Source organism: Osmerus eperlanus, chromosome 21 (genome assembly GCF_963692335.1).
Source record: "Osmerus eperlanus chromosome 21, fOsmEpe2.1, whole genome shotgun sequence".
Taxonomy (NCBI): Eukaryota; Metazoa; Chordata; class Actinopteri; order Osmeriformes; family Osmeridae; genus Osmerus; species Osmerus eperlanus.
This window is the reverse complement of record NC_085038.1, coordinates 7141814-7167418: the sequence shown is the minus strand read 5'-3', so window position 1 is coordinate 7167418 and position 25605 is coordinate 7141814. Positions and strand designations below refer to the sequence as shown.

Below are 25605 nucleotides of genomic sequence, written 5' to 3'. Positions count from 1 at the left end.
ATTTACTATCCACAGAGAATCAACAAAAAAAACTGATTGCAGTGAAGTTTTATTATTTTTGAAATACATTACGTTCAAGAATCAATTAGTTGAGGCTATACTTCATGATTCTCGAGTCTTAAACTGGATTGGGGTCCAGGCTTGTAGGTGTCTATTTAAGATCAAGCATTAGGTGTGCTGATGCCCTGCCCCAGACTCCTGCTCCTGGTGACAATACTGAAGGCTGTGGGAGGTATGGGCTGCAGCTTCTTGGAGAAGAACTGGAACACTGATTCCATGCAGACTGCAGGCACAGTGCGTTGGCTCTGGGTCCCAGCAGACACTTGCAGCCCCCCCGCTTTAATGGAACCTACATTCTGGTTCAGAGGCTTTGAACTCGGTACCCACCGCCTTGAACAGCTCTGCAGCCAATCACGTGCCTCGTCCCTTAATGGCTGGTGCCACATGTTGTGGGAGGAGTCAAGGAAAGCCACAGCCCACACCTTCTGCTGCACCTCCTGTGAACGCTGACATAGCAAATCTACAAAGGCCAGTCCACCATATCCATGGGCAACCACAACAATGCGCTGGTCAACGCAGTGCGTGAGGAGGTGGTCCCACACGCTGCGCACATGCCAACTGGCTGACTCCTCTCTGTCATTATTACCATTTTCATTTGGGTTCATCAACAGCACAGAGTAAGACTCCTCAAGGGCTCTCTGTACATAGGGGATCTGGCTGCCCTTCTCCACACCCTCATGGGCCACTGCCCTCCAGCTCCACAGCCCACACTGCACGGTGCCCTGGTCCTGGATCAGCACCAGCAGTTTGTCTGGGTGTTCTAGAGCTCCAGAGCTCAGGTATACAAAGCCCTGACTGAGGCCTTCACTTAGAGGCTCAGTTGGGAGATAGAACCTGTGGAGGGTGAAGTTCTCCTCCATTAGCCGTTGGACATGATGGGTGATGAAGAAACACAAAGCCTGATCCTCTTTCTGGTTAGCCTCAGGATCACCACGTTTGAACCGATACACATAAGGATCATTGGAGTCTGTGTGAAGCAGATGGCCATTATCGGAGAAGTAGTATGGAAGAGAAGGGACCGACTGTTCTTTCATTTCTTCTCTATCCATCACCTAAAGAAAGGACATGCAAAGCACTGTTAAACTGTTTTTGTGCCTAATGCAAATAAAAGCAAGTTGAGGCACTTATTTATTGCTCAAATTTCTTCAATTTAGCAAGCTGAAACAAGCTGCATACAATGTGCAATCACTTCCCCAACCCCACTGCCATGGTCAAATTGGCACATCACCGACTAGAGTTGAGACAGTCAGACTAGACAAGTCTTTGTAATCCTTTGTTTTAATATGGCATCATTCCATGAGGAACAAGGAAAATTAATACCATTAAGTCTTGAATAAATCATTTTCTTAGAAATGTTCAACAAAAACTAGATCTAGTCGTGCATCAAGAAAGGAGTTAGGGTTTCTATGAAATTGTTCCTACACGGCGTAGTTTCATAAGCGTACCGGATGTTGATCATACTCGGAATGGTCGCGACCTTGTACAATGCGTGATTCTTGTCTCTAAACAGTCGTTATTAGCTGGAGATGGTTCATAGAATAATTTAAACAGTAGTCTGATTTTATCACCTTTAAAAAAAAGGTGAAGACATGATTTCCTTGATCAAATCCGCTATTTGCGGAGTGACCAATACAGCTGGTAGGATTGCGGGGCTCCAAGGTAGTTATCTAAAGTCTAGTCAATGTTAACGCTTATAACGTTAGAACTACTAGCTAGCTAGCTTGTACTTAACCAAAGTCAACTAGGCTAACGATACCGTTACTGTAAACCGACATGATAAAATCAATACTATATTTTGGGAATGTGTTCTAAAAGTGTGGTTGGTGTATTGGCATATTGTGTCACACATTGTACAGGTGCTCTGCAAAATCACTTGAAGGTTCTCTCGGTCGGGATGAAGACGTATGAGATTCCACCTGACTACAGCGGTAATCTACACTTTTCTAATATAGCTCCATTGGTCCCTCCCACCCACTTACTCACAGTAAATCTAAGTTAGATACAGCAAAAACCTTATATCATTATCATATTACTAGAAATATGGGTTACCAACACGTTGGTAAAAACAACGTGGTACGTTCTTGTCCGTCATAAGCAATGCTAGTCAAGGTTGCTGGCTCCATATTGGCACTCTTCATTTTTTGCTACATTACTCTGGACTCTGGGCCAAACCCATGACCCCTTTCTCCCTCCCCCTCTAGATGTAGTCCTTCCTGAACGACCCAAACTCAAGTTCATGAACAAGGTGCCTAACTTGAAAAAGGCCAAGAAGGAGATGAAGAAGCTCCGGGATATCCAGGGTCCTACTAAAGGAGCGAGCACCTTCTCAAAAGGCCAATATGCCATAGTGGTATGTATGCGTGCGAAGGCTGAATATTGGTAGCTGGTACAGATGCCGAAGTCATTGGTAAATGCAAACCACATCTGAGGCATTCTTTCTTCTCCCTTTGCTCAGGCCTTGGGAGGGGGGTACCTCCATTGGGGCCACCTGGAGATGATGCGTCTGACTATCAACCGGCGGATGGATCCCCGCACCACTTTTGCCCGCTGGCGCATCTTTGCCCCCTACAAGCCCATCACTCGCAAGGGCCTGGGACAACGCATGGGTGGGGGCAAGGGAGCTATCGACCACTACGTGACCCCAGTGAAATATGGCCGGCTGATTGTGGAGGTCGGGGGCAGGCTAGAGCTGGGAGAGGTAGAGCCTATTCTGAAGGAGGTTGCTAAAAAGTTGCCCTTTCCTGCCAAGGTAAAGATTAGTCTAGTGGCTCAGTGGTGTTAGAGGTGAATCTCCATCTTTTGGGAGATGAATTCCATTTACTTTTTTTATTTTTTATTGTTGATGTAGAATTGGATTAAGTCCAGACGCTTCTTCATTCCATTATCTATGTTCTCGCCTAGGTGATGAGCAGGGAAACCCTGGAAGCCATGAAGAAGGAGGAAGCAGAGATGGTGCAGAACAACCAGAACCCCTGGACCTTCCAGGAAATTGCCCGCTCCAACATGTTGGGCATAAGGAAGGTACTGAGCCCCCTCGACTTGAAAAACAATGGACGCTTCACCGGAAAGTTTCACAACCCTGGGAGGGTCTGAGTTGTAAAGACCTGCAAAGACAGTGTATATTCACATACAGGTGGACTGTGAATGGACTCTGGAATACCAGAGAACTTGCCCTTGACTACTAAAGTCAAACTATTGCTACTTGTGATCTGTGGACATGTGTCTATCCACCATGGAAGAAGACCGGTCTCAGTCAGGAACATGGTCCATCTTCATTTGTGGCGATGAGTCTGAGCTGGTCCAGCTCAATTTTGTTTTGTTAGAAAAGAAAATAAACATGTAAAAACATTTATTGTGTGGGGACTTGATCGTTGTAATAAAAATGGTATATGATTCACAGTGATCAGAAGTGTGCTATCACATATGCACATTCGGCATACTGTATTTGACATACTTTGTATTGGGACATAACACATTTTTTTCTTGCATACTAAATAGTATGGTAGTATTGAGACGGTCCCAGGGATTGAGGGAGGATAGAGCCATGTCATTATGATCTAGTCTAGGGGATGAGACAACGTACGGCAATGACTTTGGGATTTGAATGTTGTTTTCTGGGACGAAAAAAAGTTGATGCCTTTTCAACTTTTTAGTGACGCTGGGGCGCTGCAACGAATCAACGGAAGCATATGGAAACACGTGCTGTCCTTTACTGTTTTGTCATTCTCATCATGTCCGAAATGTGGAGCCGCACTTGTGCGCGCATGCGCAACCTTTCAAAATTGAACTGCACTTTACCGCGAAACTGGGTCTGCTGCTACTCGCTTGCAAACATCTCTCAAATAATCAGCACCACACTTGTGAAATTGAGAAGTATATTGCAGTGCGATTGAAAGAACAGGTGTGACGTGCTAGGTTTAGCGTTTAGATACATAACATGTGAGTCTCTTACTAAGCTAGCTAACTGTTGGTTGTTTAACCCTATTTTTTACAAACTCGCTTTAACGTTAGCCAGCTTGCTAGCTACTGTAGCTAGCTATCTCGAATTGTCTAATATTTGCTATCTACGCTATCTTAGAACCAACGCATAGCCTACATTTCGGAACTTTCTGTGACCTAGAGCTTCTAGCTGATAAAATGAAGCCTGACCGAGGATCTCAACGACCCCCGTCTCAGGCACCGAACAGTAAAAGCAAGGAGCCAGCTGAGAAGCGGCGTCATCGGAAAGACCCTCTGGTAAGACGGTGAACCCCATGAGTGAAAATCTTTCAATAAAATCCCACAGCTGCTATGTTTATAATAATATTACATGCAACTGTGTTAAATATTTGTTTGTGTATCATCATCAAATAGAGGCCAGGGACCAGCAATCAAGTAAAGCACACTAAACCACAGAAGAGGAAAGGTGGGTAGTGAGGAGGAGACCTGCTGAGGTTAATGCTGGTAAGCGGGTGTGACCTCAAATATATCCTCATGACTCATTTGGAATGTGTGCTGGCTTTTCTTCCGTTTGCAGTTTCAGCACCTAAGAAGGTCAAAGGGCAGGAGAATTGGAAGCCCATGTCTATATCCTCCATTACAGCTTTGGAAAATATGTTGGACTTATCCATACTGTGAGTGCCCAGTGCAGGGAGTCATTACTGTACATTTGTAAATAACTAAAATGACTGATGATAACCCTCATCTTCAGGTCTGTTATAGCTAGGATAAGGACTGAGAAAGAGGAAGTACAAAAACATCTTAACACTCTGAAAAAAAGGTGAGAATTGTAGTGACCACAAACACAGTCTATCGCATTCATCTACAAAAGCCCGACTGCAGACACACTAAATCTGTATGCACGCTGTTCCAGGTTCCTTGCCAGTTGTGTGGAGCTCCCAGTTCCTGTCCAGAAACGGGGAGAGATAGTTCATGCCTCTCGCCAGCACCAGGAAGAGAGCAAGAAGTCCACTCAGGGCAAGAAGACGTTGGCCACACTGGAGGTGAGAGAAGGGGCAAAGAGGAGAGGCATCATTCCTGTGCTGATATACTTTCTGAGTATGTGTGTGTGTGTCTCAAGGAGGAACTGAGAGCTGTGGTCAACACCCTGGAGCAGATGGAGGAACAAACAGCCTCCCTGAACCACGAGTGTAATAAACTGAGACGGCAACTGGAGGAAAACGAGGCGGCCCAGGAGGTACACACACACATACACACACACACATAGATGTACATATAGGCACATAACTTCTTCGCATAATGTATTTTCAGAAATGAAGAAACACTTGTTCTGTTATCTAAGGTCCTGTTGTCTCAAAAAGCAGCCCTGAATCTCCCCCCTCTTCCCCCACGCAAAGACAGCCAACCAACCCTACAGGTAGGGTCTGTTTCTTCAGCACTAACATGCACACACGCAATACCGATAAACATCTGGGTTGTCAGTCAGTGTTGAGAGGAAAAGGAAGTGGCTTGTCTTTGCTCAGACCGGGAACAGGAAGGTCATTTCACACCTTGTATGCCGCAACATGAATTTTGTAGGTTCCCACAACGTTGTTAAAAACTATACAAAACCTCACACGGACTTGTTAAAAATGGCCTCCATATACCTAATCCTCTCATTCCCACAGGAGAAGCTGCTAGACCTGATCCCCAAGGCCGACAGGGGCACCACTGCCCTGCGGCTGGGGACAGCACTCCAGAACGGCCCTATCCAGAACACCACGGCTCTGATGAAGCACGTACACAGACACACTGACCATCTCCTGCCTCCTCCTTCACACCTGACCAATAGCAATGGCTAATCGGGGGGCTGTGTGACCTTACCCTCTGATAGTGGGTTTAGTCTGCCAATTCCAATTTCAGTTTGGATTCAGTTGCCAATCCAGGGCACCAATATTTTTGATAAATGATTTTAATTCATTCCAATAGTCCATGGTATTACAAATGTTGAAGGTTAGACATGTATTTAGTTCACTTTGATCAACTGAATATCTGGTAATATCTTGTCTCATTCATCCCAGTCTGTATGTGGCTTCAAACATGTTAACTTTCTATTACTTAATTTGGAATAAGTATTACAACATAAATATTTGTTTAATATATATTTTATACAGCTTTTATTGATTAATCCAACACATTAATGCAAATGGATGGTGCAAAAGAGCATCCGTGTTTCCAACTAATGCAGAAAGTCGTTTTGTCCACAATCAGTGTTCTCCAGCTCGGCATGTGCCAATATCTGAACACATTGGTTTTGTGTCACAGAAAGAAATAAAGTGTCTATTATGTTGACTTGGGTAATGTCCCCTTCTTTAGTAACTCAGTATGTGGTGCCTTATGTCAACATGGAGATTCCATATTGCATTTGGTCTGCTCAGCTGTTCAGTAATACAAATTGTAGACCGGTCACAGTGAACAGTAGTGCAGAACTTCAAAGGCATTTACCCACAGAAGTAATGCCAACATAGTCCACAAGACCATCTTTATATAACTTTGCAATCCAGAGTGTAATGTGCATGGGACAGAAGATTCAGTCTTTCGGGTTGCGGAGCTAGGTTCTGCTAGATCTGGGAGTTACCCCTCCGGAGTGACTTCCTACGAATGGATTCTGAGTCGTCAAACACCCGCTCGATGGTGGAGATGAGGGATGCCTTCACGGCCTTCCCCAGCCCACGGGCAGCGAACACGTACAGGACGGGATTGAGGGCACTTTTCAAATAGACCAGGAACAGAGAGACGTATGTGGCCTTCAACGAGGCTTTGTACAGCCCCGCCAGCTCTGGCCGCCCATCGGACAGAGCCCGCAGGAATCGACAGGTGAAGTACGGCACCCAGCAGGTGAGGAAGAGGAGCATCGTGAGGAAGAGCACACGGTACAGCCTGAGAATCCTGGCTGTGGATGCTGGTGAAGACGAGGATGTGGGCGTGGCTGTGTCGGCCTGTCTGGCAGAGAGCAGCACGGCGACGTTACTCCCCAGGAAGACCAGCAGCGGCAGCATGAAGCCAGCCACCGTCTCGGTAACAAACAGACCCATACTGGGCCCGTCGCTATCCCAACACTGGTGGGTGCCGTTCATCTCCTTTAAGGTGGCGGTGTGGAAGTAGGGCGCTGCCAGAGCGGTGGCCAGAGTCCACAGGAGTCCACAAGCCAGGGGCACCGCCCAGCGCGGTCGCCGGAGACTTGCCCAGACAGGCCGGAGCAGACACAGGCAGCGCTCCAGAGCCACGGCGCACAGCAAGAAGGCGGCGGCATAGAGACCCAGGCAGCGCAGGAAAATCACCAGCTTGCAGAAAGCGACGCCGAAGGGCCAGCTGTAGCCGTGGGCCAGGTAGCCCAGGGCCAGGGGCGTCCGAAACAGCAGCACCAGGTCGGCCAGGGCCAAGTTCACCACGTACACCCGGAAGCTGTTGGCGCCTCTGCTCTCGCCCCTGCTCCCACGCCGCTCCAGACGGCCTCGCCACGCCAACGCCCACACCACCAGCCCGTTCAAGGGTATGCCCACCTGGAAACCAAACAAAGTCATCTGTGTCACATTCGAAGGAGTACCTCCATCGGATTCAGTTTGATTGATTACCAGGACGTGCACATATCTTGACGACCAGTTCAAACAAGGGTGAAGGAATGGCGCTTTAGGCACACCTACCAGAAAAATGAGGATGGTGGCCACCATCTGGACCACTCGGCCTGCCTCAGCTTGCCAATCCTCCGGGCTGGGCTTAGGCCCGGGGGGGGACGAGCGGTTGGCATGGACATCCAAAGTGAAAGAAGACTGGGTGAGACTTGAAGACATTGTGTCAGATGTATATCTTCTGAGAAGAGAGAGGGAACAATTACATCACGCATGGGTACACGTGCCTAGGTCCAGACGTTTGCGGCAACATCCTGTTATGAGGAAAGGATCGAAACGCTTTCACAATGGTTTTGTCTGTTCTTGTCGTTGTTGAATTAGGAACATTAAGAACTAATTACATGAAATTACACCGCTTACTCTACCAGAATCTTCCTTTTCCTAATTTTTTAATTATTTGAGGAGCACTTTTGAACCTGTGAGTTGAATGTACACCTCAGCTATGAGTTCAATGTAAGGAATACTTTGAATATTCACTTCAGCAATCAGTTCAATGAAAGGAATGATGACACTTGACTTTCCATGACTACATGCCTTCACTCATATTGTTGCCTGAAGCTAATACCTTAGAATACTGCGGTGGCATGCTCCCTGCTCCACATTGTGGTATTAATGATACAGTAATATTTCCCCTCCATTGATAATTACAAGCTTAATCATGGGTTCTTACAACAACCATATGTTTAATCAAATCTGTGTACTGGACCAAAACCAGCTTTCACTTCTCAAAGAGAATACTTCACCTGCATTGTTAAATATACTTACTTATCGCAGTTCTCCAGAGCGGGCTTGTCCACACCTATCACAAGTGAATGCCAGGAATGAGAGTTGCACACACCTTCATTGCTACACCTCTACCATTACCACAAAGGGAATATTCACTTGTGCCCAGCTCTTTACCAACTGCTTCTGTGGAAGCCTTATCAGTATTATTGACAGGCTTGGCCAGCTTAGAGTGGACAGAAGGTGTTTAGCTAAAGACTATTTCAAACCTCTATGACTCATTAACATATTGTAATTACAGTATGGTCTGGAAGATTTATGATATGTAGGTACATTTTTTGAATGTAAAGATTGTGTTGCTTACCTGCTTCTGCGTCTGTAGACAATAAAGAGAGAAAGAGAAAGAGAGAGGAAGGGAGGAGGGAGGGAGTGAAAGAGGGAGGATGAAGGCAAGTTAGGGAGGGCTTTCTTACCTAGTAGTAAAGACTGTTTGTATATGTGTTTTTTTATGTTTCCTGTTTAATATTTGATTTGGACAGTGATATGAAAGATGATGATCTACACAAAACCTTTTACAATGACAGACTCTTTTTATACTTCCTAAGCCATTTAATTCATTTAATTAAGTAGACAGTGAACAGTTGCTCATCTGTGGTGACATCCTGTTGTTTGAAAACGTGTAAAATAAAGAAAATAAAGAATGACGTGAAATTACCACCCCCGCACACACGCACACACGCACACACACACACACAGGCCATTTTTCTTGTTTCACCACATGGTGGTGCCGTGTGCTCTCTATCATGACTGCATGTAGAAGTCTGTGTCCTTCCTCTGCTCCAGCACCTCTGTGCGCCACCTGGGAGGCTTGTATGAATGCTGCATGTTTGTCATAGACAACGTTTAAATGTCAGTGTGTCAGGATCTGAGGCAGCAGTGCTTTCCCACTCTGAGTGGATGTGAATGTGTGAATTCCCCACCCCAACGGATTATTATGAGATCATTTCACTTTCTGACAGTTCAGTTCATGCACTTCCTTTAAATGACAGTAATGATCAGTGCATGCATCTATCTGTAAATGTGGCCGTTATCTGTTGTTATTAGTTTAAGTGTATTGATGAAATAATGAGTGTACTGGTGTAACAGTTTTAATCATCACTTATCTTGTCATGACTCATGACTCACTTTCCTACGGTTGTTTGTTGATTTCTTTCATTTTGTTTTGTTTTGGTGTTTTTTTCTATGTCCACATGACTCTACTATACTCTGTTGATCTAGTGTACTCGGGGATCCCTTGAAAACAAATGTTGTACAAATGGACAATGACAATACCCTCAGGGAGGCCAGCTGGTACTTGTTGTGCCATACTATGGGCAGGAAGGCAAATGCCTGTGTGGTCTTTGACAACCAACAGCTTCTGTTCTCCACACTGGCTGAAATGGGCTTTGCTAGAACCATTCTCTCCTGGTTAGGTCCTACCTACTTGCTAGGACCTTTCAGGGGGGCGGGACCACAGGGGGTCAGCTTGGGCACCTTGTCCCCTCGCTACAGGAGACCCACAGGGGGTCAGCTTGGGCACCTTGTCCCCTCGCTACAGGAGACCCACAGGGGGTCAGCTTGGGCACCTTGTCCCCTTGCTACAGGAGACCAACAGGGGGTCAGCTTGGGCACCTTGTCCCCTCGCTACAGGAGACCCACAGGGGGTCAGCTTGGGCACCTTGTCCCCTCGCTACAGGAGACCAACAGGGGGTCAGCTTGGGTACCTTGTCCCCTCGCTACAGGAGACCCACAGAGGGTCAGCTTGGGTACCTTGTCCCCTCGCTACAGGAGACCCACAGGGGGTCAGCTTGGGCACCTTGTCCCCTCGCTACAGGAGACCCACAGGGGGTCAGCTTGGGCACCTTGTCCCCTCGCTACAGGAGACCAACAGGGGGTCGGCTTGGGCACCTTGTCCCCTCGCTACAGGAGACCCACAGGGGGTCAGCTTGGGCACCTTGTCCCCTCGCTACAGGAGACCCACAGGGGGTCAGCTTGGGCACCTTGTCCCCTCGCTACAGGAGACCAACAGGGGGTCAGCTTGGGCACCTTGTCCCCTCGCTACAGGAGACCAACAGGGGGTCAGCTTGGGCACCTTGTCCCCTCGCTACAGGAGACCAACAGGGGGTCAGCTTGGGCACCTTGTCCCCTCGCTACAGGAGACCAACAGGGGGTCAGCTTGGGCACCTTGTCCCCTCGCTACAGGAGACCCACAGGGGGTCAGCTTGGGCACCTTGTCCCCTCGCTACAGGAGACCAACAGGGGGTCAGCTTGGGTACCTTGTCCCCTCGCTACAGGAGACCCACAGGGGGTCAGCTTGGGCACCTTGTCCCCTCGCTACAGGAGACCAAAAGGGGGTCAGCTTGGGCACCTTGTCCCCTCGCTACAGGAGACCCACAGAGGGTCAGCTTGGGTACCTTGTCCCCTCGCTACAGGAGACCCACAGGGGGTCAGCTTGGGCACCTTGTCCCCTCGCTACAGGAGACCCACAGGGGGTCAGCTTGGGCACCTTGTCCCCTCGCTACAGGAGACCAACAGGGGGTCGGCTTGGGCACCTTGTCCCCTCGCTACAGGAGACCAACAGGGGGTCAGCTTGGGCATCTTGTCCCCTCGCTACAGGAGACCCACAGGGGGTCAGCTTGGGCACCTTGTCCCCTCGCTACAGGAGACCAACAGGGGGTCAGCTTGGGCACCTTGTCCCCTCGCTACAGGAGACCCACAGAGGGTCAGCTTGGGCACCTTGTCCCCTCGCTACAGGAGACCCACAGAGGGTCAGCTTGGGCACCTTGTCCCCTCGCTACAGGAGACCCACAGGGGGTCAGCTTGGGCACCTTGTCCCCTCGCTACAGAAGACCCACAGAGGGTCAGCTTGGGCACCTTGTCCCCTCGCTACAGGAGACCCACAGGGGGTCGGCTTGGGCACCTTGTCCCCTCGCTACAGGAGACCCACAGGGCTCCCAGCTGGGACCCCGTCTCTTCTCCATCTACACCAGATCACCTGACTTGGTCATCAAATCACCGAGCTTCTCTAACCACTGCTGTGCTGACGATATTCTGCTGTTTCTCTCCTTCCCACCCTCTGCTTCCCAAGTCAAACAAAGAAGGACATGTCCTGATGGATGTCCTCCCAGAACCTGAAACTGATCCCTGACAAGATGGAGCTACTTTCATCCCTGCCAGGTCATCCCAAGAAACAGAGCTCTCTATCACTATCTGAATCTCTGTGGCAGGCTTGAGATGCAAAATTGTTCTTGCTACAATGTGCAATGTTATATTGAAGTTCAGATGTTATTGTTGCACTGTAATTGAGTTTATTATTGTTCATTATAGATGAGATGTGGTTACTTTGTACTGTGCCTGGTGAATTCAGGCCATTGCTTGACTATCTCCACTGAAATTATATTACAGTACTATACACTTTTGATAATATATTTTCTGCTGTACTTTCTAGATGCACTATTTTGTGTGTTGCTTTGGATAAAAGCTTTTTCTAAATGAATGCACTGATGGGGGCACTCCTGAGGATGCAGGCAGATTTTCTCTCCAGAGTCTCCTCTGGAGAGAAAATTCCATATTTTCCCGACTGACAGGGGCTCTCCCACAATTTCTCTCTCCAAACACACATGCCATTTTTAGTTGCGATTATAGTTTGTGGAATAGGTTTTACACTTTTCAATGTTATCTTCAGCCTGATCACTCATATAGACTAGACTGCCAAGTATTTAATAATTACTTTTGTTACTATTCAACTGGGAATGTGGTTTCCCTTTGTTTGTTGCAATCTTGAATTAGGTTGTAATGTGGACTTCCCCGGCATAGACAGGGTTAAATAATGTTACTTTGCTGTGAGTACATCCATGTTTTGTTGAGTTTGGTGTGGACAAACCTGACTGGCCCACATATATCCTTGACCTAAACACTTTCAAACACATTTGAGATTAATTCTAACTCCTTCTGCCAGCCAGGTCAAATCACCCAACATCAGTGCCCAACTCTCCCTAATGCTCCTGTGGCTGAAGGGAAGCAAATCCTGAGTCAATGTCCTTTGGAAAGACTTCCCAAAAGAGTCAAGGCAGTTACAGAATCAGAGTGAGAACCAACCCATGTTAATGTCCTTTGTTTTGGAATGAGAGGTTCAACATTTAGGTGTCTTCAAACTATTGACAACATAGTGAATGTGTATGATTTCTGTAATTCAAACAATACTGGGAATTCTGCCCTCTCATGGACAAACCCCTCTTCTCCGAATCCCCCGTCTTACACATAACGCGACTCAGATGCAGGAGATTGCAACCCCCTCACCACCACAGTGCTGCCACAAACCCTGAGCAGACACTGGGGCTCTTTTCTCATGATGCCCAGTCTTGGTTTGACAGCCGAACTGGATGAGTGAGTGAAAATGAAAGTGGACACTCACAGGTGGGTTCTTTTCAAGATGAAATTTAGTACAAAACCTGCTGGCTATTTGAAAGTTGGAACTCAATATAAATGCAGTAGGAAGTTTTAAAAATCTCTGCAATTATCATCTTAAAGAAAGCTGGGTGTGCTGTTTCCAGTGTAGTATCAAACAGATATCAAAGTAATTTGTGAGGTCACGGTTTAGGAGGCTGTGTGAATAAGTATGTGTGGATTGGTAATTTCCTCTCTGTGTATTTCCCCTCGGTACTGCTTCTTTTATTCACAGAGTACTGGCGATGGACCTGCCAAACACACACAATCACAAACACATACAAAAAACGAAATGACGTACAATATATGGAACAGGAAATTGCATCTCATGTGTGCTCTATGAAGTGCGACCCACGTATGACAGGAAAAGAGAGCGGAGTGCCCACGTGGAGAATTAATGCTCATAGACATTTCAAGAATGAAATACTGTAAAGTCTAGACTAACTTTCACCGTGATTTCAGTTCTATATATTGTTAGACTTTCTGTTCAGTTGCAGTTTCTTCGAGTGGCAGAAATGAAAGTTGTACTAATTTCAAGTCAGTAGGGCAAAACAAATGTTTGTCTGAGAGGGAGAGCTTGTTTGAAACTGTGGCAAGAACAGTGTGATGCCTCCAACTGAGAGCCATGCCTCATCGTATGTGTGGTTGACCTTGAATTTCCAAACTGCCAGGGAGGGTCCCTATTGTATCTGAGTCTCCCCCACCCTCTTTAGTTCCTTAAATTCTTCCCCCTCCTTTTAGTATTTGTTGTTGACTGTTTACACTTTCAGAATATCTGAAAACCTATTGTATTGTAGTGATACTAATGATATCACCTTTGTTTGGCAAAATATACTTTCAATCTGAACTGCTCCACGTCCACTTTAGTTAATCTCAAGGTTATCCAACGGTTGAGTATTAAGCATGGTGAAATCTACTTTACAAAAGAAATGATCATGACCTAGCATTTGCACATGTCCTGAATAAGTGAATAGAAACCAAAGAGAAAATGGAAATAAGTGTGCAGTTCATTCTGAAGCAAGACCGGTGTGAGTGCAAAGGGAATGTACCTTAGCTATCCAGAGATGAGTAGCATTGATGATTGTTAGGCTACCATGGAGACACATTGAGGGGAAGCTAAATTCTGGGTCAATCCAGGCAACATCTGAGATATGAGAAAGGGTGCAGCATGTACAGGCCAGTCATTTGCAGAGAGGGGTCTGACCAAACCTTTCGCTGTAAAATCCCCAGCTTGATACTAACTGAAAAACTCATCATTTTCTTCCTCACTATCATTATTATTATTATACAATGTCAGAACTTCCCATGTCATAACAGAAATTCAGAGAATAATTTATTTAATACGTATGGTCATAATCATAATCTTGGAAGTCATTGAAATAACACTGTAAAATTGTATTGCATCTTGGCATTGTGTTTGCTGGCACATAGATTAGATCATGTGTTTTTTCACTTGTCTTTTAAACTGATCACTGACACACGCATGGCACTCTACACCTCACCCTTGACTTTCCGTGGAGGGGGAATTCAAATGAGTCACACGATACACTATATAAAGGAGATACAGACAAGCTTGTCATTTACCAATGAGAGAGTGAGAGAGTTTAGGCGTTGAGAAAGGTTTCTGCACTTATGGAGGAATACGTTGATAAAGGAAGTGTTCAGCATCCTGAGGGAGGAAGTCTATTGAAGGTAAAATGTAATACACAGACACATGTGACATCACATTATGTACAGCCTTGGGCTTACATTTCACCAAGAACCTGTGGGGTTTTCAAATCAATTTTTGATAAACCTCTTATTTAGGCTTTTTAGTGTCATACTACTGCTTGCTTTGGTTGATACATGTAGTAAGATAATTCATTCATTCAATAAGTTATGATACTACTGACCAGAAGAAATAGTGACTATTTTTGCTTTTAGCTGGAAACCATTTGCTTTTGCAATTTTGGGTAACTAACCAAGTATTGGGTTCAATAATTCTCAAAACACTTTCTGAGAGTTCTCCCAAAAACCAACCTTTTGAACTGAACTCAGATCAAGTGTTTGTGGAAGGTATGTGTGGAGGAATATGCAATAATAATTTTAGTACCTAAATCTACTATCACAGTATGCAGCTGGCAAGATCATTCTAGAACAGTGAGGGGGGCCACAGCTGTGCTCCAAATATCTGGAGCTCAAAATGTACAGCACTGCTCAGATAATTGTTCCTCCTTTACTTCAGAATATGAATGGATGTGTGAGCAAATTGTACACTTTTTCTTTCAAAGGTAGACTAGATAAAAAAGACTATCAAAGAATGGGACTCAGAACAGAAGAATACAAGGCACATAAAGTAAAGGCTAAAATAGAACTAGAGTACTGAAAGTACGGAAGTCCTTCATTAATGTGGATATGTTCAGCAGAATATTGTAAGTTAGTGTATTGGTTCAGCAGTAAACAGACTGATAAATGGGAAAAAATGTTTGATGTTTCCTGTTTTTTCCACTGTTGGAAGTGTCATACTGAGTGTGATTTGGACTGAGTAGGCCTACCTTGTTGAATCTGTTAGTCTCTCTGCTTTACTCTCTAACAGTGATGCACATCACATGTGCATGTTTCTCGCCCCCTGCAGGTCATTTGATGTGATGTCGCCACATCTCCAAGTCCCTCTCTTCACTGCAGGGAGCGTAAAGCTGACAGTTGCCAGTCCAGTTGTGTCCCATGGTGGGGTTAATGCTAATCGTGATAGGGGTTGTTCTCTCATAGACACCTACCATGTTAGCATTATCCCTGCTCTGGGGTCAGTCTGCTACAGCTAGCACTGCTTTCTGGGAAGGAATGTAATGCAAGGAAAAGTGTAACACACACACGCAGGACATGCATGTGAATGCACACACACCTAAGCAATGCACTTGTGCACTCTCCATCACACACACAGATGCACATGTGCACACAAACATTTTCTCTCTCTCCCTCTCACTCTCTCTTTTCTTGTCTCTCCTCCTTCCCCTAACTCCCTTTGTCTCTGAGCCAGTTATCCACAACCATGACATATTGTGTGGTGTTAATGCTGTCCATGACTGGGGTGACTGAAGTACAAACTCCAACTTAGCAGCATTCACACCAATACCTCTCTCTCCAGTCAGCAGGATTATATCTGCTCTTTCTCTTGTGTGAGAGCTGTCACTGCAAAAATAACTGATCCATTTCAACATGTATAGTTACATTTTGTCGTTATCGATTTATTTTATGTCTTTGTTTGTCGTTTTTTCAGTTTTCTTATATTTTTTATTTTCAACCATAAATGTACGAGCAAATGGAATAATAATACAAGTAAAATCATTAGATAACAAAGGTTTCTGTATTGAATGCAAACAAGTCTTTGTGGTGTTTTCTGTTTGATTGCATGATGAAATTGTTCAAAATAGTCTGGATAAGCCTACTGTAAATCGTCTCAATAAAGCTGATTAATCGAAACGGTTGTGTCTTTTTTTAATGAGGCATTCAACTTCAACCGATTTTTATTTCAATAGGTTTGTTCGTGCCACATTTAATGCAAATGTTTGCTCCTACATTGAAGAGGGTATTGTAGGTTAAAATACACCAAAAGTCACAGCAGGGACATGTGTGGCAGTGAGCAGTTAGCGAAAACGACGCTACTATACGCAGTCCATGACATGGGCGGACCTATACTGTTTCACTTGGCCAACGATTTCAGAATAAATCCAAATTCACAGGAATGGGTTTAAAGTCGGATTCATGTTTGGATTTAAATTTTGTATTTGATCAGCTATTGGTCAACATCATTATTTTTATATTTTACTGACAATGTCGTCTTTTGGGGATAGTTTTGGGGTTTATTTACTATTATTATTGCAATTAGTCATTCAACGTGCAAATGGAAAGTTAGGGAATATAACAATGCTGAAGAATTGCTTCCATTTATATTGATTGATATTGTGCTTTCGTCGTGTGATGGGGAGGTCCATATGGAGTTACAGTTTGGGTATTTTGATTATCCTTATTTGTTCATGCCATGCCATCGTTCTGGACTCTCTTTATTGGAATATCTCGAATACAAAGTAAGTAGCTCAAAGTTGGTCCAGAAACCACCGTTAATTTCAAATTATGAATGATTAATTCATTTGTTAGTAAAGGAACTTTCCTATCAGTTAGACATAAGAAATAATAATAAATTACACTTTGAAATTCTCTTATAATTTCTCCTAAACGAAATTATAAATTTGTGTCCACAACGTTGCTAAAAGTTAATTGTAATGAACATGTCAAACAAAAGGTTTTGACTGACTTGCAACACGTCACAAAATAAAATGTAGAAACCTGTTAAAATGAATTAGCATTAAAAACACTGGCCAACTATCTGTCTCTCTCTCTCTCTCTCTCTTTCTCTCTCTCTCTCTCTCTCTCTCTCTCTCTCTCTCTCTCTCTCTCTCTCTCTCTCTCTCTCTCTCTCTCTCTCTCTCTCTCCCTCTCTCTCTTTCTCTCTCTCTCTCGTATTTTTCTTAGATTTACTCCAGGCCAGGGTCTGGTCCTCTACCCCCAGATTGGGGACAAGATGGACATTGTGTGCCCCCGGGCGAGGGTTGGGGGTGTTGGGGGGACGGGCGAGTACCATCGGGTGTACCTGGTGACCCGCAGTCAGCTGGAGAGATGCAGCATTGACAAATCAGACACACCACTGCTCAACTGCGACAAGCCCAACAGAGATGTCAAGTTCACCTTCAAGTTCCAGGAGTTCAGCCCTAACCTCTGGGGTCTGGAATTCCTCCGGGGAAGAGACTACTACATCACATGTATGTACAGCTTTTTGTACTGCTCTCTGAAAGCATTTAAAACCCAGAATCTGCATAGTCTTCTAAAGTCTTGTAAATTACATCTACACATACCATGGTGCCACTTAAAATGGAAAGAAACAGTATACAGATAAGGGCAGCGAAATGTTCAGTTATATTTAAAAAGCACTTATGCATTGTTCCTCCGCTCAGTAGACCAACTTGGTAACAGCCAGTTGCTCTTTCATAGCATATCCACCTCATTCATTTTTTGACAGTGTTTTCACAGGTCATACACAGGTAACCAAGAATTTGAGTCTATGCTTTAGATTTTTCTCTGTGAAGGCCATCTTCTCTTACTCCCCTCCCAGTTTGTCAGCTCTGATGAATGTCAAAGGCGACCTTGTTGCTGGGGCTGTGTTGGTCAACCACTCTCTGAGCGCTTAGTGTTGCGTGAGAGGGAGAGCAAGTCTTACCATGTAACTTTACCCCTCATCTACCTCCCCACGTTCTGACAGCACGCTCCGCAGCGCCGGGCTCTGTGATTCTAGGAGCTTACATGCCCCAAATCACACAAGGCTTTGTAACAGCATCAGACAGATTTGACGTGAGCTTTCCTGGCAACCTAGCTTGTAGCCTGCAAGACATTGTTATCTGACCTAAATGGTCCTAATAAGAGTGTACGTGTGTATGTGAGAGGTCTTCTAATAGCCCACCAATTTCATTCCGGTGGTGAGTTTATTGTGTTTGTTTGTGAGTGATATGTGCGAATGAATCTTGCTTGACCCCCTATCAACACATTTTAACTATGAACAAGCAAGAAAGTTGTTGTTTTTGTTTTACTATATACAATATATTCCCTTCATTAAAAGGGAGGCCATTGCTTCATGAAAGCAATGGCTTAACAAATGTATAAATATGATTTGCTAACACCATTTATGTCTGGTGATCTGTCAGCTACATCCACTGGGTCGTTGCATGGACTGGATAACACTAATGGAGGGGTATGCAGAGCCAAATCCATGAAGCTGGTCCTGAGGGTGGGCCAAAGTAAGTATTTATGTGTGTGTGTTTGTGAGTGTGTATGTGAGTGGCTGTCAGAGTCAGTTTTTATGTGTCATATGCAAGATCAGTTCTTTAAAGAAGTTATAGTTAGAGGAGTTAGAGCAGAGTATATTTGAACTTCTACTTCAGTTAGCATTCTTCCAACCTATTAATTTCCTGTGAGATTATGTGAGTCATGCTATAGATAGAATGGGATTATTTTCCATTTGGGAACATACATTAAGGTTATAAACACATTAATGTTACAAATACTGCATTACAACTAGATGTTGTAATGTAAGGCAATAATATCTGCTATTGTGCATGCTTTAATAAATCGTTGAATTTTCTCTTTAATCTGCAATCCTAATGTTGGAGGGATTCCTCTCATGAATATCCCCAAATCTCCAATTTAGATTGCATGCAGCTTGTTATTCTAAGCATACTAAACCCATTCCAGTGTAACATGCAAACACTGGTTTGGTTTTGATTGTCTGTCTGTTTCATTGTTGAGCACAGTCACTTATCCGTATTTTACTTTCCAGGTCCGTCTGACCCACCATCAACCCCGCAGGAATCTCCTACCAGATACCCCCCCAAAAAACCTAAGTCTGGGAGCCAGGGCCCCTCCACAAAAAACCATGATGCAGCGAGCAACAAGAGTAGGTCCCACATCAGTTGTAAACATCAGTTGTTATTTTTCCACATTGAGAGTACAATCATTTACATATTGTTTCCCCAAAATAATGCTGACTGTATCCTTGCAAAAACTCCCATTCGACCTCTTTCCCAGACGGCCCAACAGACGGGGCAGCAGAGATGACTGAGACAAAAGGTGGAGACTCACCAGACGCTGTTGGCTCGGACACGGGAGTGTTCATGGGTGTCGTCTGGGGCGGGGTGATCATTATTACTGTCATCGTTGTGGTTCTTTTGGTTCTGCTGTGGAGGCACCAGCGGCGACACTGCATCCCTGAAGGCCAGCAGTCGGCCTCCATGTCCCTCAACACGCTGGCCATGCCCAAGCGCGGCAGCGGTGGCAGCAGCGACCACGACTCGGACCCCAGTGACATTGTGTTCCCGCTGCGGCCCTCTGAGAGCATGTTCTGCCGCCACTACGAGCGTGTGAGCGGTGACTATGGACCACCTGTCTACATCGTGCAGGAAATACCACCCCAGAGTCCTACAAACATCTACTACAAGGTCTGAGAGGCCTGGGCAGGACTTCCTGTCAGAGGGCGGGGTCAGTGTATAAGGAGGAGGGGGGGGGGGGGCTCTGATACAGGTGCATCAACTAAATACGGCTTGTTTGACCATAATTGAACAAGGAGCATTAAAGGGAAAAGAGAATATGTGGAAAAGGATCTCTACTAAGCACCTGAGAAAGGACCTGTTCTCTGTCAGTACTATGTGGTGTGTGCTGCTGTTGGTAAGACTTGATTGTATCTGACTGGACTTCATCAGGTTCTTCATTACCTTTATGAGAGTGTTCCTCACAGGTCAGTGCAGGTGGAGCCCCTGGGAGTAGGTCTGGTCGATAGAAAGCACACTTTGAGTTAGGATATCATCTTAGACAAGCATTAAATCATTTGTGCTCCACTTTTATTTCTTGTGAGGGATGTTTTAGAAACTCTGTACAAGAGCAACTTCACCTCTGATGTACTACTGGACTGTAGTTTAGCTATTCTATGTTTGGCTTTAGCTTTCTGATCAAATGTTTGCTGTGTAAAGCCAACTCTCAATGCTGCTAATGTGGGACTTTTATTTGTGGTTGAAGTTATGTATTTTTGGGAAACAGTCATACACCCAGTCAGAAGAGCACAATGAAGTTTGAGGGAAATAAGCCTATATTTTCAAATTCAAATTTGAATGTTTCTTCTTTTCTTGTCATGTGGGTGTGACGTAATGCCAGAATTTTACCTTTTGTGGAGTCAAAAGTAAAATTGTTTTCATTCTGACTCAGGATACACTTTTTCCACATGTGAATCATGAATTACCTTATTGTGAACACCTTGGTCTGACAGAACAGTTGTTTTATCCCTTTCCTTCTCAAATTCATAGATATTTGCACTTCAGGTTTACCTGACCATTGTAAAGTTTTTTTTTTACAAGATCAATCATTCACACAACTTTATCGGTAGCATTAGGTTCATAGACACAAGTTGACCAAGAACATAGAAGGAGTTGAACAGATAAGCTGGTTTCTAAATTGCTTGTATGCATCATAAACTTCAGCACCTACCAGCAAAAGAAACGAATAATTAAAGCATGTGTTTTTTTCTCTCTCAGTGACAGTACGACAGTCCATTACCCCTCTAATGGAACACTTGGGACATTAAGATGATACAGACTATCATTCTATCTCGTGTGCACAGTACCAGAACCAACGTCTCGTAGGTTTTATTATCCTGAATATCCAACCTAAATGGACAGCACGGCCACAGCTATGTATGTATCTCTTTCTACAGCTATAGATGTAGAAAAGAAATGCTCCTCATAAAGGACTACTTGAAAACGTCTTCATGTTTTTGTGCTACAGCGGTACATGTACAGAGGCCTGCTCATAATCTGTACTGAATGTGTATGTATATCTGCAAAACAATTTACGTTGATTACCTCCTCTGTTTTGTATTAAGGCAACTGGGAACAATAGCAACAGACTGAACACAATCACCTCGACCAATGACTTTTATTTTTGCTATGACTCACATTATTTGGTCAAATGTGACAAAATAGAATGGTTCTGATATTTTAAGTAGGAAAAGGCAGTATGGTCTGACATGTCTTTGATGCTGTTCAGTGCTCACAAGATGTGGCAGCCCTGTGGTATCGAGCCTAGAGGTTTCTCTTGTGGTACAAAACCTGGCAACCATGTGCAAGCACGTTTCATGCTCCTCCAGCCACATCATGCCTCACATTTTCAACCTGTCAGCTTCCATGAGGTAGCTCCACTAGGGAAACTTGTCTTCAAAGTTCTTATAGAAGGAGAATGTTGGTTTCAAATGAAGACAAAATAAACTATTCCAACACCATCCTTCATTGTATTCAGAAAATGTTATTAATAAATAATATAAATAATAATTATTGTACAATTAAGTCATCTTTCTCAACTGCATGTTTTTTTACTGCTTCATGCAATCTAAAAAATAACTTATGCATATAGCCCAATTCAATATTATTGAATGTGCTTTCTCAGGTAATTTACTTAAAGTTTAAACTAAACACTTGATTCATGGATTGATTCTTATAATGGATTTTACACCCTCTTAACCAGCTTGAACCTCTCATTTAAATAAGGGAAACACACATATATTGAAAAGAGACCCTGATTCTGAAACAGCAAAAGACCTGCTTACTCTTCTTATGTCTCCCCCCCAGGCTAGAAGTGATCCCAGGTCTTTTGAGATGTTTTTGTCTCCTCCGAAGATTTCACAGATGAATGGGCCAGGGTAGGTCGAGGTGAGTTCAGTTGACCCCCAGGTCATGGATAGACAATAGTGGCCTTGCTTCTACTGGCAGAACAAAACAAAACCCCCAGGCTCCTGGCCCCTAGAGTGGGAGGAGTCTGTCTCTGTGCAGCCATTTTAGAGAAAGAGACAAATAGAAGTTGCGGAGCATCAGCGGAAGCAGCTTTGTGCAGACTACCATTACCATGGTACTGTAGGAAATACACATGATATCTTCCCCTTATGGCACTTCAGTTTAGTTGTTTTTAGTCATGATGAATTATACAAATTAGACAGAAGGTAAAAACAAAGAAAGTATGAAAAATACCCTACCAAGAAAACCTCCTTTGTATTATTTAAAGCGTCACATGTTGCTTTAATTCATGTCTGCTTTTCTTTGTTTGAGATGCTCACATTTGAATCTATATATATACATATATACACATGGTATACAGATATGCATGACAAGTAATATGTACATAGACTATATACACGAGACAAGTATCTAAGAACTCTAAGAAAGCATGGTACACTATCATCAAAATCACACATTCAGAAAGTCAATACAAATCATGAAACATCACAGACAATATTACAATCTCCCCAAAAATATGGTAGCGAACACCCTTCCCTTTTAATGTTAGCAAATGAAGGCTGCAAACTTGGTCTATTGTTTGGGAAACACATGGGTCTGGGGGTTGGCTAATAAGGACAGTCTTTAGTGGATCTGACCCAAGGGAGGCTGAGGGGCCTGAAAAGTCCTCCTCCCTCCCGCCACATGGAAAGGGACTGGTCCTTCTGCTATTGGCTGAGTGTGGAGGTTGGGAGAGAGAGGGGGGCTAAGTAACCTCTTACAAGTCCATGACCTGGTCAACAGAGCGGTTCACGAGCAGCACTCTCTCAGCAGCTGGGAAAGTAGGGTTCACAACTCATCAACAAGTCACAACAAGTCTAAATTGTGTTGCATTAAATCAGTAATCAATACAATAAAATACAAAAAAACATTGAGAAGCCACTGAACAAGCATTAGTAAATGCAACAAGTTACGTAATTGTGATTTCATGTTGTATGACTAAAATGTTGCTGGCATATTTAAGTGCGTCCTAACAAAATAAAACAATTTCAGGAGGTTGTGTGTCTCTAGGTAGCAGACCACACAAGATTAAAAATCTCGTACAGTTAACGGGTTATTGCTTCCCTCTGCTGGTCAACTCACATACAGTATTGCTTCCCAGCGCTGTTGCAAATACGTAATCAAAGTGCACACCTGAGCTTTCTTCTCTCATGCTTTTTGATGCACAGACAAATCCAAGCTGACCTGTTTAAATGTCATTACACCCTACGAGACTTTCAGTATTATGGTGAGGCACCTCCCTGTATGAACTGTTGTCTGTGTGGTCTAGTCCCCCTAACAGTTCTATGGAGATTTATATGATAATACTGACAGCAAGAAATGTTTAGCTAAACAAAAAAAATAGAAAATATAGGTTGGGTTGTGCAACATGAAAATTCCTAAAGATAAATTATTAAGAGTGAATGTAACAAACTGTAAAACGCTTTTGAATGTAATTATTTAGAATTTGCTAACTTCACACTAATTATCTATCACTTTGTTACCCTCACTTTGTCTATCACCTGTATTACCATCACCATGTTTATTAAAGCAGAAGTTTATTTTCTATGAGAGGGGGGGGGGGGGGGGGGGGGGAGTTGCATAATTGAATTGTTGTTGGCCTAAAAGTAAAAGACAACACCATCACAAAACCATTCTACAATGCTTTATTTGACTGACGGTAAAACTAAATAATGAAAGAAAATAAAAGAACAAACCAGATTTACTGCGTCAGCCAATTCAGCTAACCACTACTTGGGATAATTTATGTTCTACAAACTACTTACTGATTAATTAATTTGAAAGATCATAACTGTCGTAAACAACCTTCTTTGGGTATGGTGGACGGAGGACAACTAAATGTGCCTCAAAACATTTTTTCCTATTCTTTTGTACTATCTCTTTTGGATTGGTGGACGGTAAGGATCGGAAGTACCGTAGTTTTTGTATGCTAATTAAGGAGTTGGGGGTTGTAGCTTCATATTTACGTTCAGAGGGAGCCGCCCTTCATTCACCCACATGGTTAGGAACAGGACGCCTTCGCGCCACTTTCGTACTCCTCAATAATATCCGAAATCTAGCCATAGCCAAAAATAACTATTTACTTTTTCTATTTCGCCGTTTATTTTCCCTTTGTCATGCGTTAAAAGTTGATTGGATAGTTAGATAGATTTCTTTCTCAGACGAAACAGTAAATGTTAAGTCCATGCAAGTGAGCGAAGATGGTGGATTTCACTGGTGAGTATCTTACTAAGCGCATGTTATTGGCACGGAAGTCTATTTGTTGTGTTTTTACCCTTTCGCAAGAATCAACCCGTTTTGTGTATTTTTTCTTTTGTCAAACATATATATTAAGATATCGAAGTTGACTGTTAGAAAAGGTAGGTTAGTGATAAAAACAGTGTAGCGTGAGAGGCGCATGGCAGCCCCTCTCCTCCATAGTCGTGGGAATGAGGGAGATTTGAAAAGCAGCACGCTCGCAGTGGTTTTCTGCAGCGCTCAAGAAATACGGGTAGATGTGTTTCTGGGCGATTGCATTTTTTAGTCAGTTTGAGGCAAATCAAATAATTCTAAAAGTTTATTTGTTCGACACATAATTTTCCTGCTCATTTTCGTGTGCATTGGTGTGTGAGTTAAAGTGCCCCCCAGAACAAAGCAGCAGCACATGGGGCAGGTTTAGGCCGCGCGCTTTAGCTAGCTAACTATGCTATTAAAGCTAACAAGCCTGCTAGCTACTTGTACTAGCGCGCAACTTATGCTAGCAATATTAAGGTAATAGTTAGTTGTTCCTTTTTCGCCCAACAAAGTTACTCGTAATACAGGCAGTTATTTCATGGCAACTGGCTAGTCAGCAAACGGGAAAGATCACAACGTTAATGTTGTCTACACCTGCTAGCTACAACAAGCTTGTCTAATGTGAATTTGTGACATGTAATATGGACTTAATTCGTTGCCGGGTTGTGCAAATTGGCTATAATTGAAGTATATTTGAGCAAAACTGACTAGTTTAAAAATGGACATGTTCACTAGCCAACGTTAGCTAGCTTAAACGAGGTGTAGTTTTCCATGTTTTGAGACTAGCTATCTTGCGCGAGCTTGCTAACCCAGACCCATGAAGCACAGTGCTACCGCGTTGCTTTAGCACTGTGTAGGACGAACAATTCTTAAAAATTGCCCAGACCGGATCCCACTTTTACTCATTTTATTGCATCTCAAGCAACGTAATGTACACATTTATGTATTTAAATATAATAATGCGCAGGCAATCAGGGTAGTGTTGAGAAGAAATGCTAATGTTTGCGGACTTAGCGACGCCATGTTATCCAGACGGTGGGGGAGGGGTGAACAACAGC

General features: G+C 43.9%; 5 protein-coding genes across 8 annotated transcripts; 3 read left to right on the top strand and 2 right to left on the bottom strand.

Moving 5' to 3' along the window:
- Nucleotides 1-54: 54 nt before the first annotated feature.
- Nucleotides 55-1227, bottom strand: si:ch73-41e3.7 (uncharacterized protein LOC572312 homolog). The gene has a single exon (XM_062446941.1). The coding sequence runs from the start codon at nucleotides 1107-1109 to the stop codon at nucleotides 162-164; it is 948 nt and encodes a 315-aa protein (XP_062302925.1). The 5' UTR covers nucleotides 1110-1227; the 3' UTR covers nucleotides 55-161.
- A 214-nt stretch (nucleotides 1228-1441) lies between these two features.
- Nucleotides 1442-3410, top strand: mrpl16 (mitochondrial ribosomal protein L16). Its single transcript, XM_062446906.1, has 5 exons — nucleotides 1442-1719; nucleotides 1917-1988; nucleotides 2262-2410; nucleotides 2516-2809; nucleotides 2962-3410. The coding sequence occupies exons 1-5, from the start codon at nucleotides 1650-1652 to the stop codon at nucleotides 3151-3153; spliced, it is 777 nt and encodes a 258-aa protein (XP_062302890.1). The 5' UTR covers nucleotides 1442-1649; the 3' UTR covers nucleotides 3154-3410.
- A 411-nt stretch (nucleotides 3411-3821) lies between these two features.
- cenpq (centromere protein Q) lies at nucleotides 3822-6330 on the top strand. Of its 2 annotated transcripts, none has more exons than XM_062446905.1 (9): nucleotides 3822-3961; nucleotides 4139-4296; nucleotides 4414-4465; nucleotides 4577-4673; nucleotides 4751-4819; nucleotides 4913-5042; nucleotides 5120-5236; nucleotides 5342-5416; nucleotides 5667-6330. In XM_062446905.1, the coding sequence occupies exons 2-9, from the start codon at nucleotides 4198-4200 to the stop codon at nucleotides 5838-5840; spliced, it is 813 nt and encodes a 270-aa protein (XP_062302889.1). In that variant the 5' UTR covers nucleotides 3822-3961; nucleotides 4139-4197; the 3' UTR covers nucleotides 5841-6330. The 2 variants fall into 2 exon arrangements, with proteins under 2 accessions (XP_062302889.1, XP_062302888.1); XM_062446904.1 differs by having other exon boundaries at nucleotides 3831-3999.
- Nucleotides 5949-8789, bottom strand: LOC134007443 (C3a anaphylatoxin chemotactic receptor). The gene is made up of 4 exons (XM_062446903.1): nucleotides 8755-8789; nucleotides 8433-8466; nucleotides 7683-7848; nucleotides 5949-7541 (listed from the first exon to the last, which is right to left on the bottom strand). The coding sequence occupies exons 3-4, from the start codon at nucleotides 7827-7829 to the stop codon at nucleotides 6600-6602; spliced, it is 1089 nt and encodes a 362-aa protein (XP_062302887.1). The 5' UTR covers nucleotides 7830-7848; nucleotides 8433-8466; nucleotides 8755-8789; the 3' UTR covers nucleotides 5949-6599.
- An 8043-nt stretch (nucleotides 8790-16832) lies between these two features.
- LOC134007594 (ephrin-B2a-like) lies at nucleotides 16833-19908 on the top strand. 3 transcript variants are annotated; one of them, XM_062447170.1, is made up of 5 exons: nucleotides 16833-16939; nucleotides 17385-17671; nucleotides 18608-18700; nucleotides 19240-19347; nucleotides 19500-19908. In XM_062447170.1, the coding sequence occupies exons 1-5, from the start codon at nucleotides 16833-16835 to the stop codon at nucleotides 19901-19903; spliced, it is 999 nt and encodes a 332-aa protein (XP_062303154.1). In that variant the 3' UTR covers nucleotides 19904-19908. The 3 variants fall into 3 exon arrangements, with proteins under 3 accessions (XP_062303154.1, XP_062303153.1, XP_062303155.1); XM_062447169.1 differs by having other exon boundaries at nucleotides 19240-19356; nucleotides 19488-19908; XM_062447171.1 differs by lacking the exon at nucleotides 19240-19347 and having other exon boundaries at nucleotides 19488-19908.
- Nucleotides 19909-25605: the final 5697 nt, after the last annotated feature.

Coding starts and splice junctions, on each gene's coding strand:
- si:ch73-41e3.7 (XM_062446941.1), bottom strand. CDS start 1,109: ATGGATAGAGAAGAAATGAAAGAACAGTCGGTCCCTTCTCTTCCATAC.
- cenpq (XM_062446905.1), top strand. CDS start 4,198: ATGAAGCCTGACCGAGGATCTCAACGACCCCCGTCTCAGGCACCGAAC. Junction 5,237..5,341: donor AAAACGAGGCGGCCCAGGAG/GTACACACACAC, acceptor CTGTTATCTAAG/GTCCTGTTGTCTCAAAAAGC. Junction 5,417..5,666: donor ACAGCCAACCAACCCTACAG/GTAGGGTCTGTT, acceptor TCATTCCCACAG/GAGAAGCTGCTAGACCTGAT.
- LOC134007594 (XM_062447169.1), top strand. CDS start 16,833: ATGGGGAGGTCCATATGGAGTTACAGTTTGGGTATTTTGATTATCCTT. Junction 18,701..19,239: donor GGTCCTGAGGGTGGGCCAAA/GTAAGTATTTAT, acceptor TTTACTTTCCAG/GTCCGTCTGACCCACCATCA. Junction 19,357..19,487: donor TGATGCAGCGAGCAACAAGA/GTAGGTCCCACA, acceptor CCTCTTTCCCAG/ACGGCCCAACAGACGGGGCA.
- mrpl16 (XM_062446906.1), top strand. CDS start 1,650: ATGATTTCCTTGATCAAATCCGCTATTTGCGGAGTGACCAATACAGCT. Junction 1,720..1,916: donor TAGGATTGCGGGGCTCCAAG/GTAGTTATCTAA, acceptor CACATTGTACAG/GTGCTCTGCAAAATCACTTG. Junction 1,989..2,261: donor GATTCCACCTGACTACAGCG/GTAATCTACACT, acceptor CTCCCCCTCTAG/ATGTAGTCCTTCCTGAACGA.
- LOC134007443 (XM_062446903.1), bottom strand. CDS start 7,829: ATGTCTTCAAGTCTCACCCAGTCTTCTTTCACTTTGGATGTCCATGCC. Junction 7,542..7,682: donor CCACCATCCTCATTTTTCTG/GTAGGTGTGCCT, acceptor TTTGGTTTCCAG/GTGGGCATACCCTTGAACGG.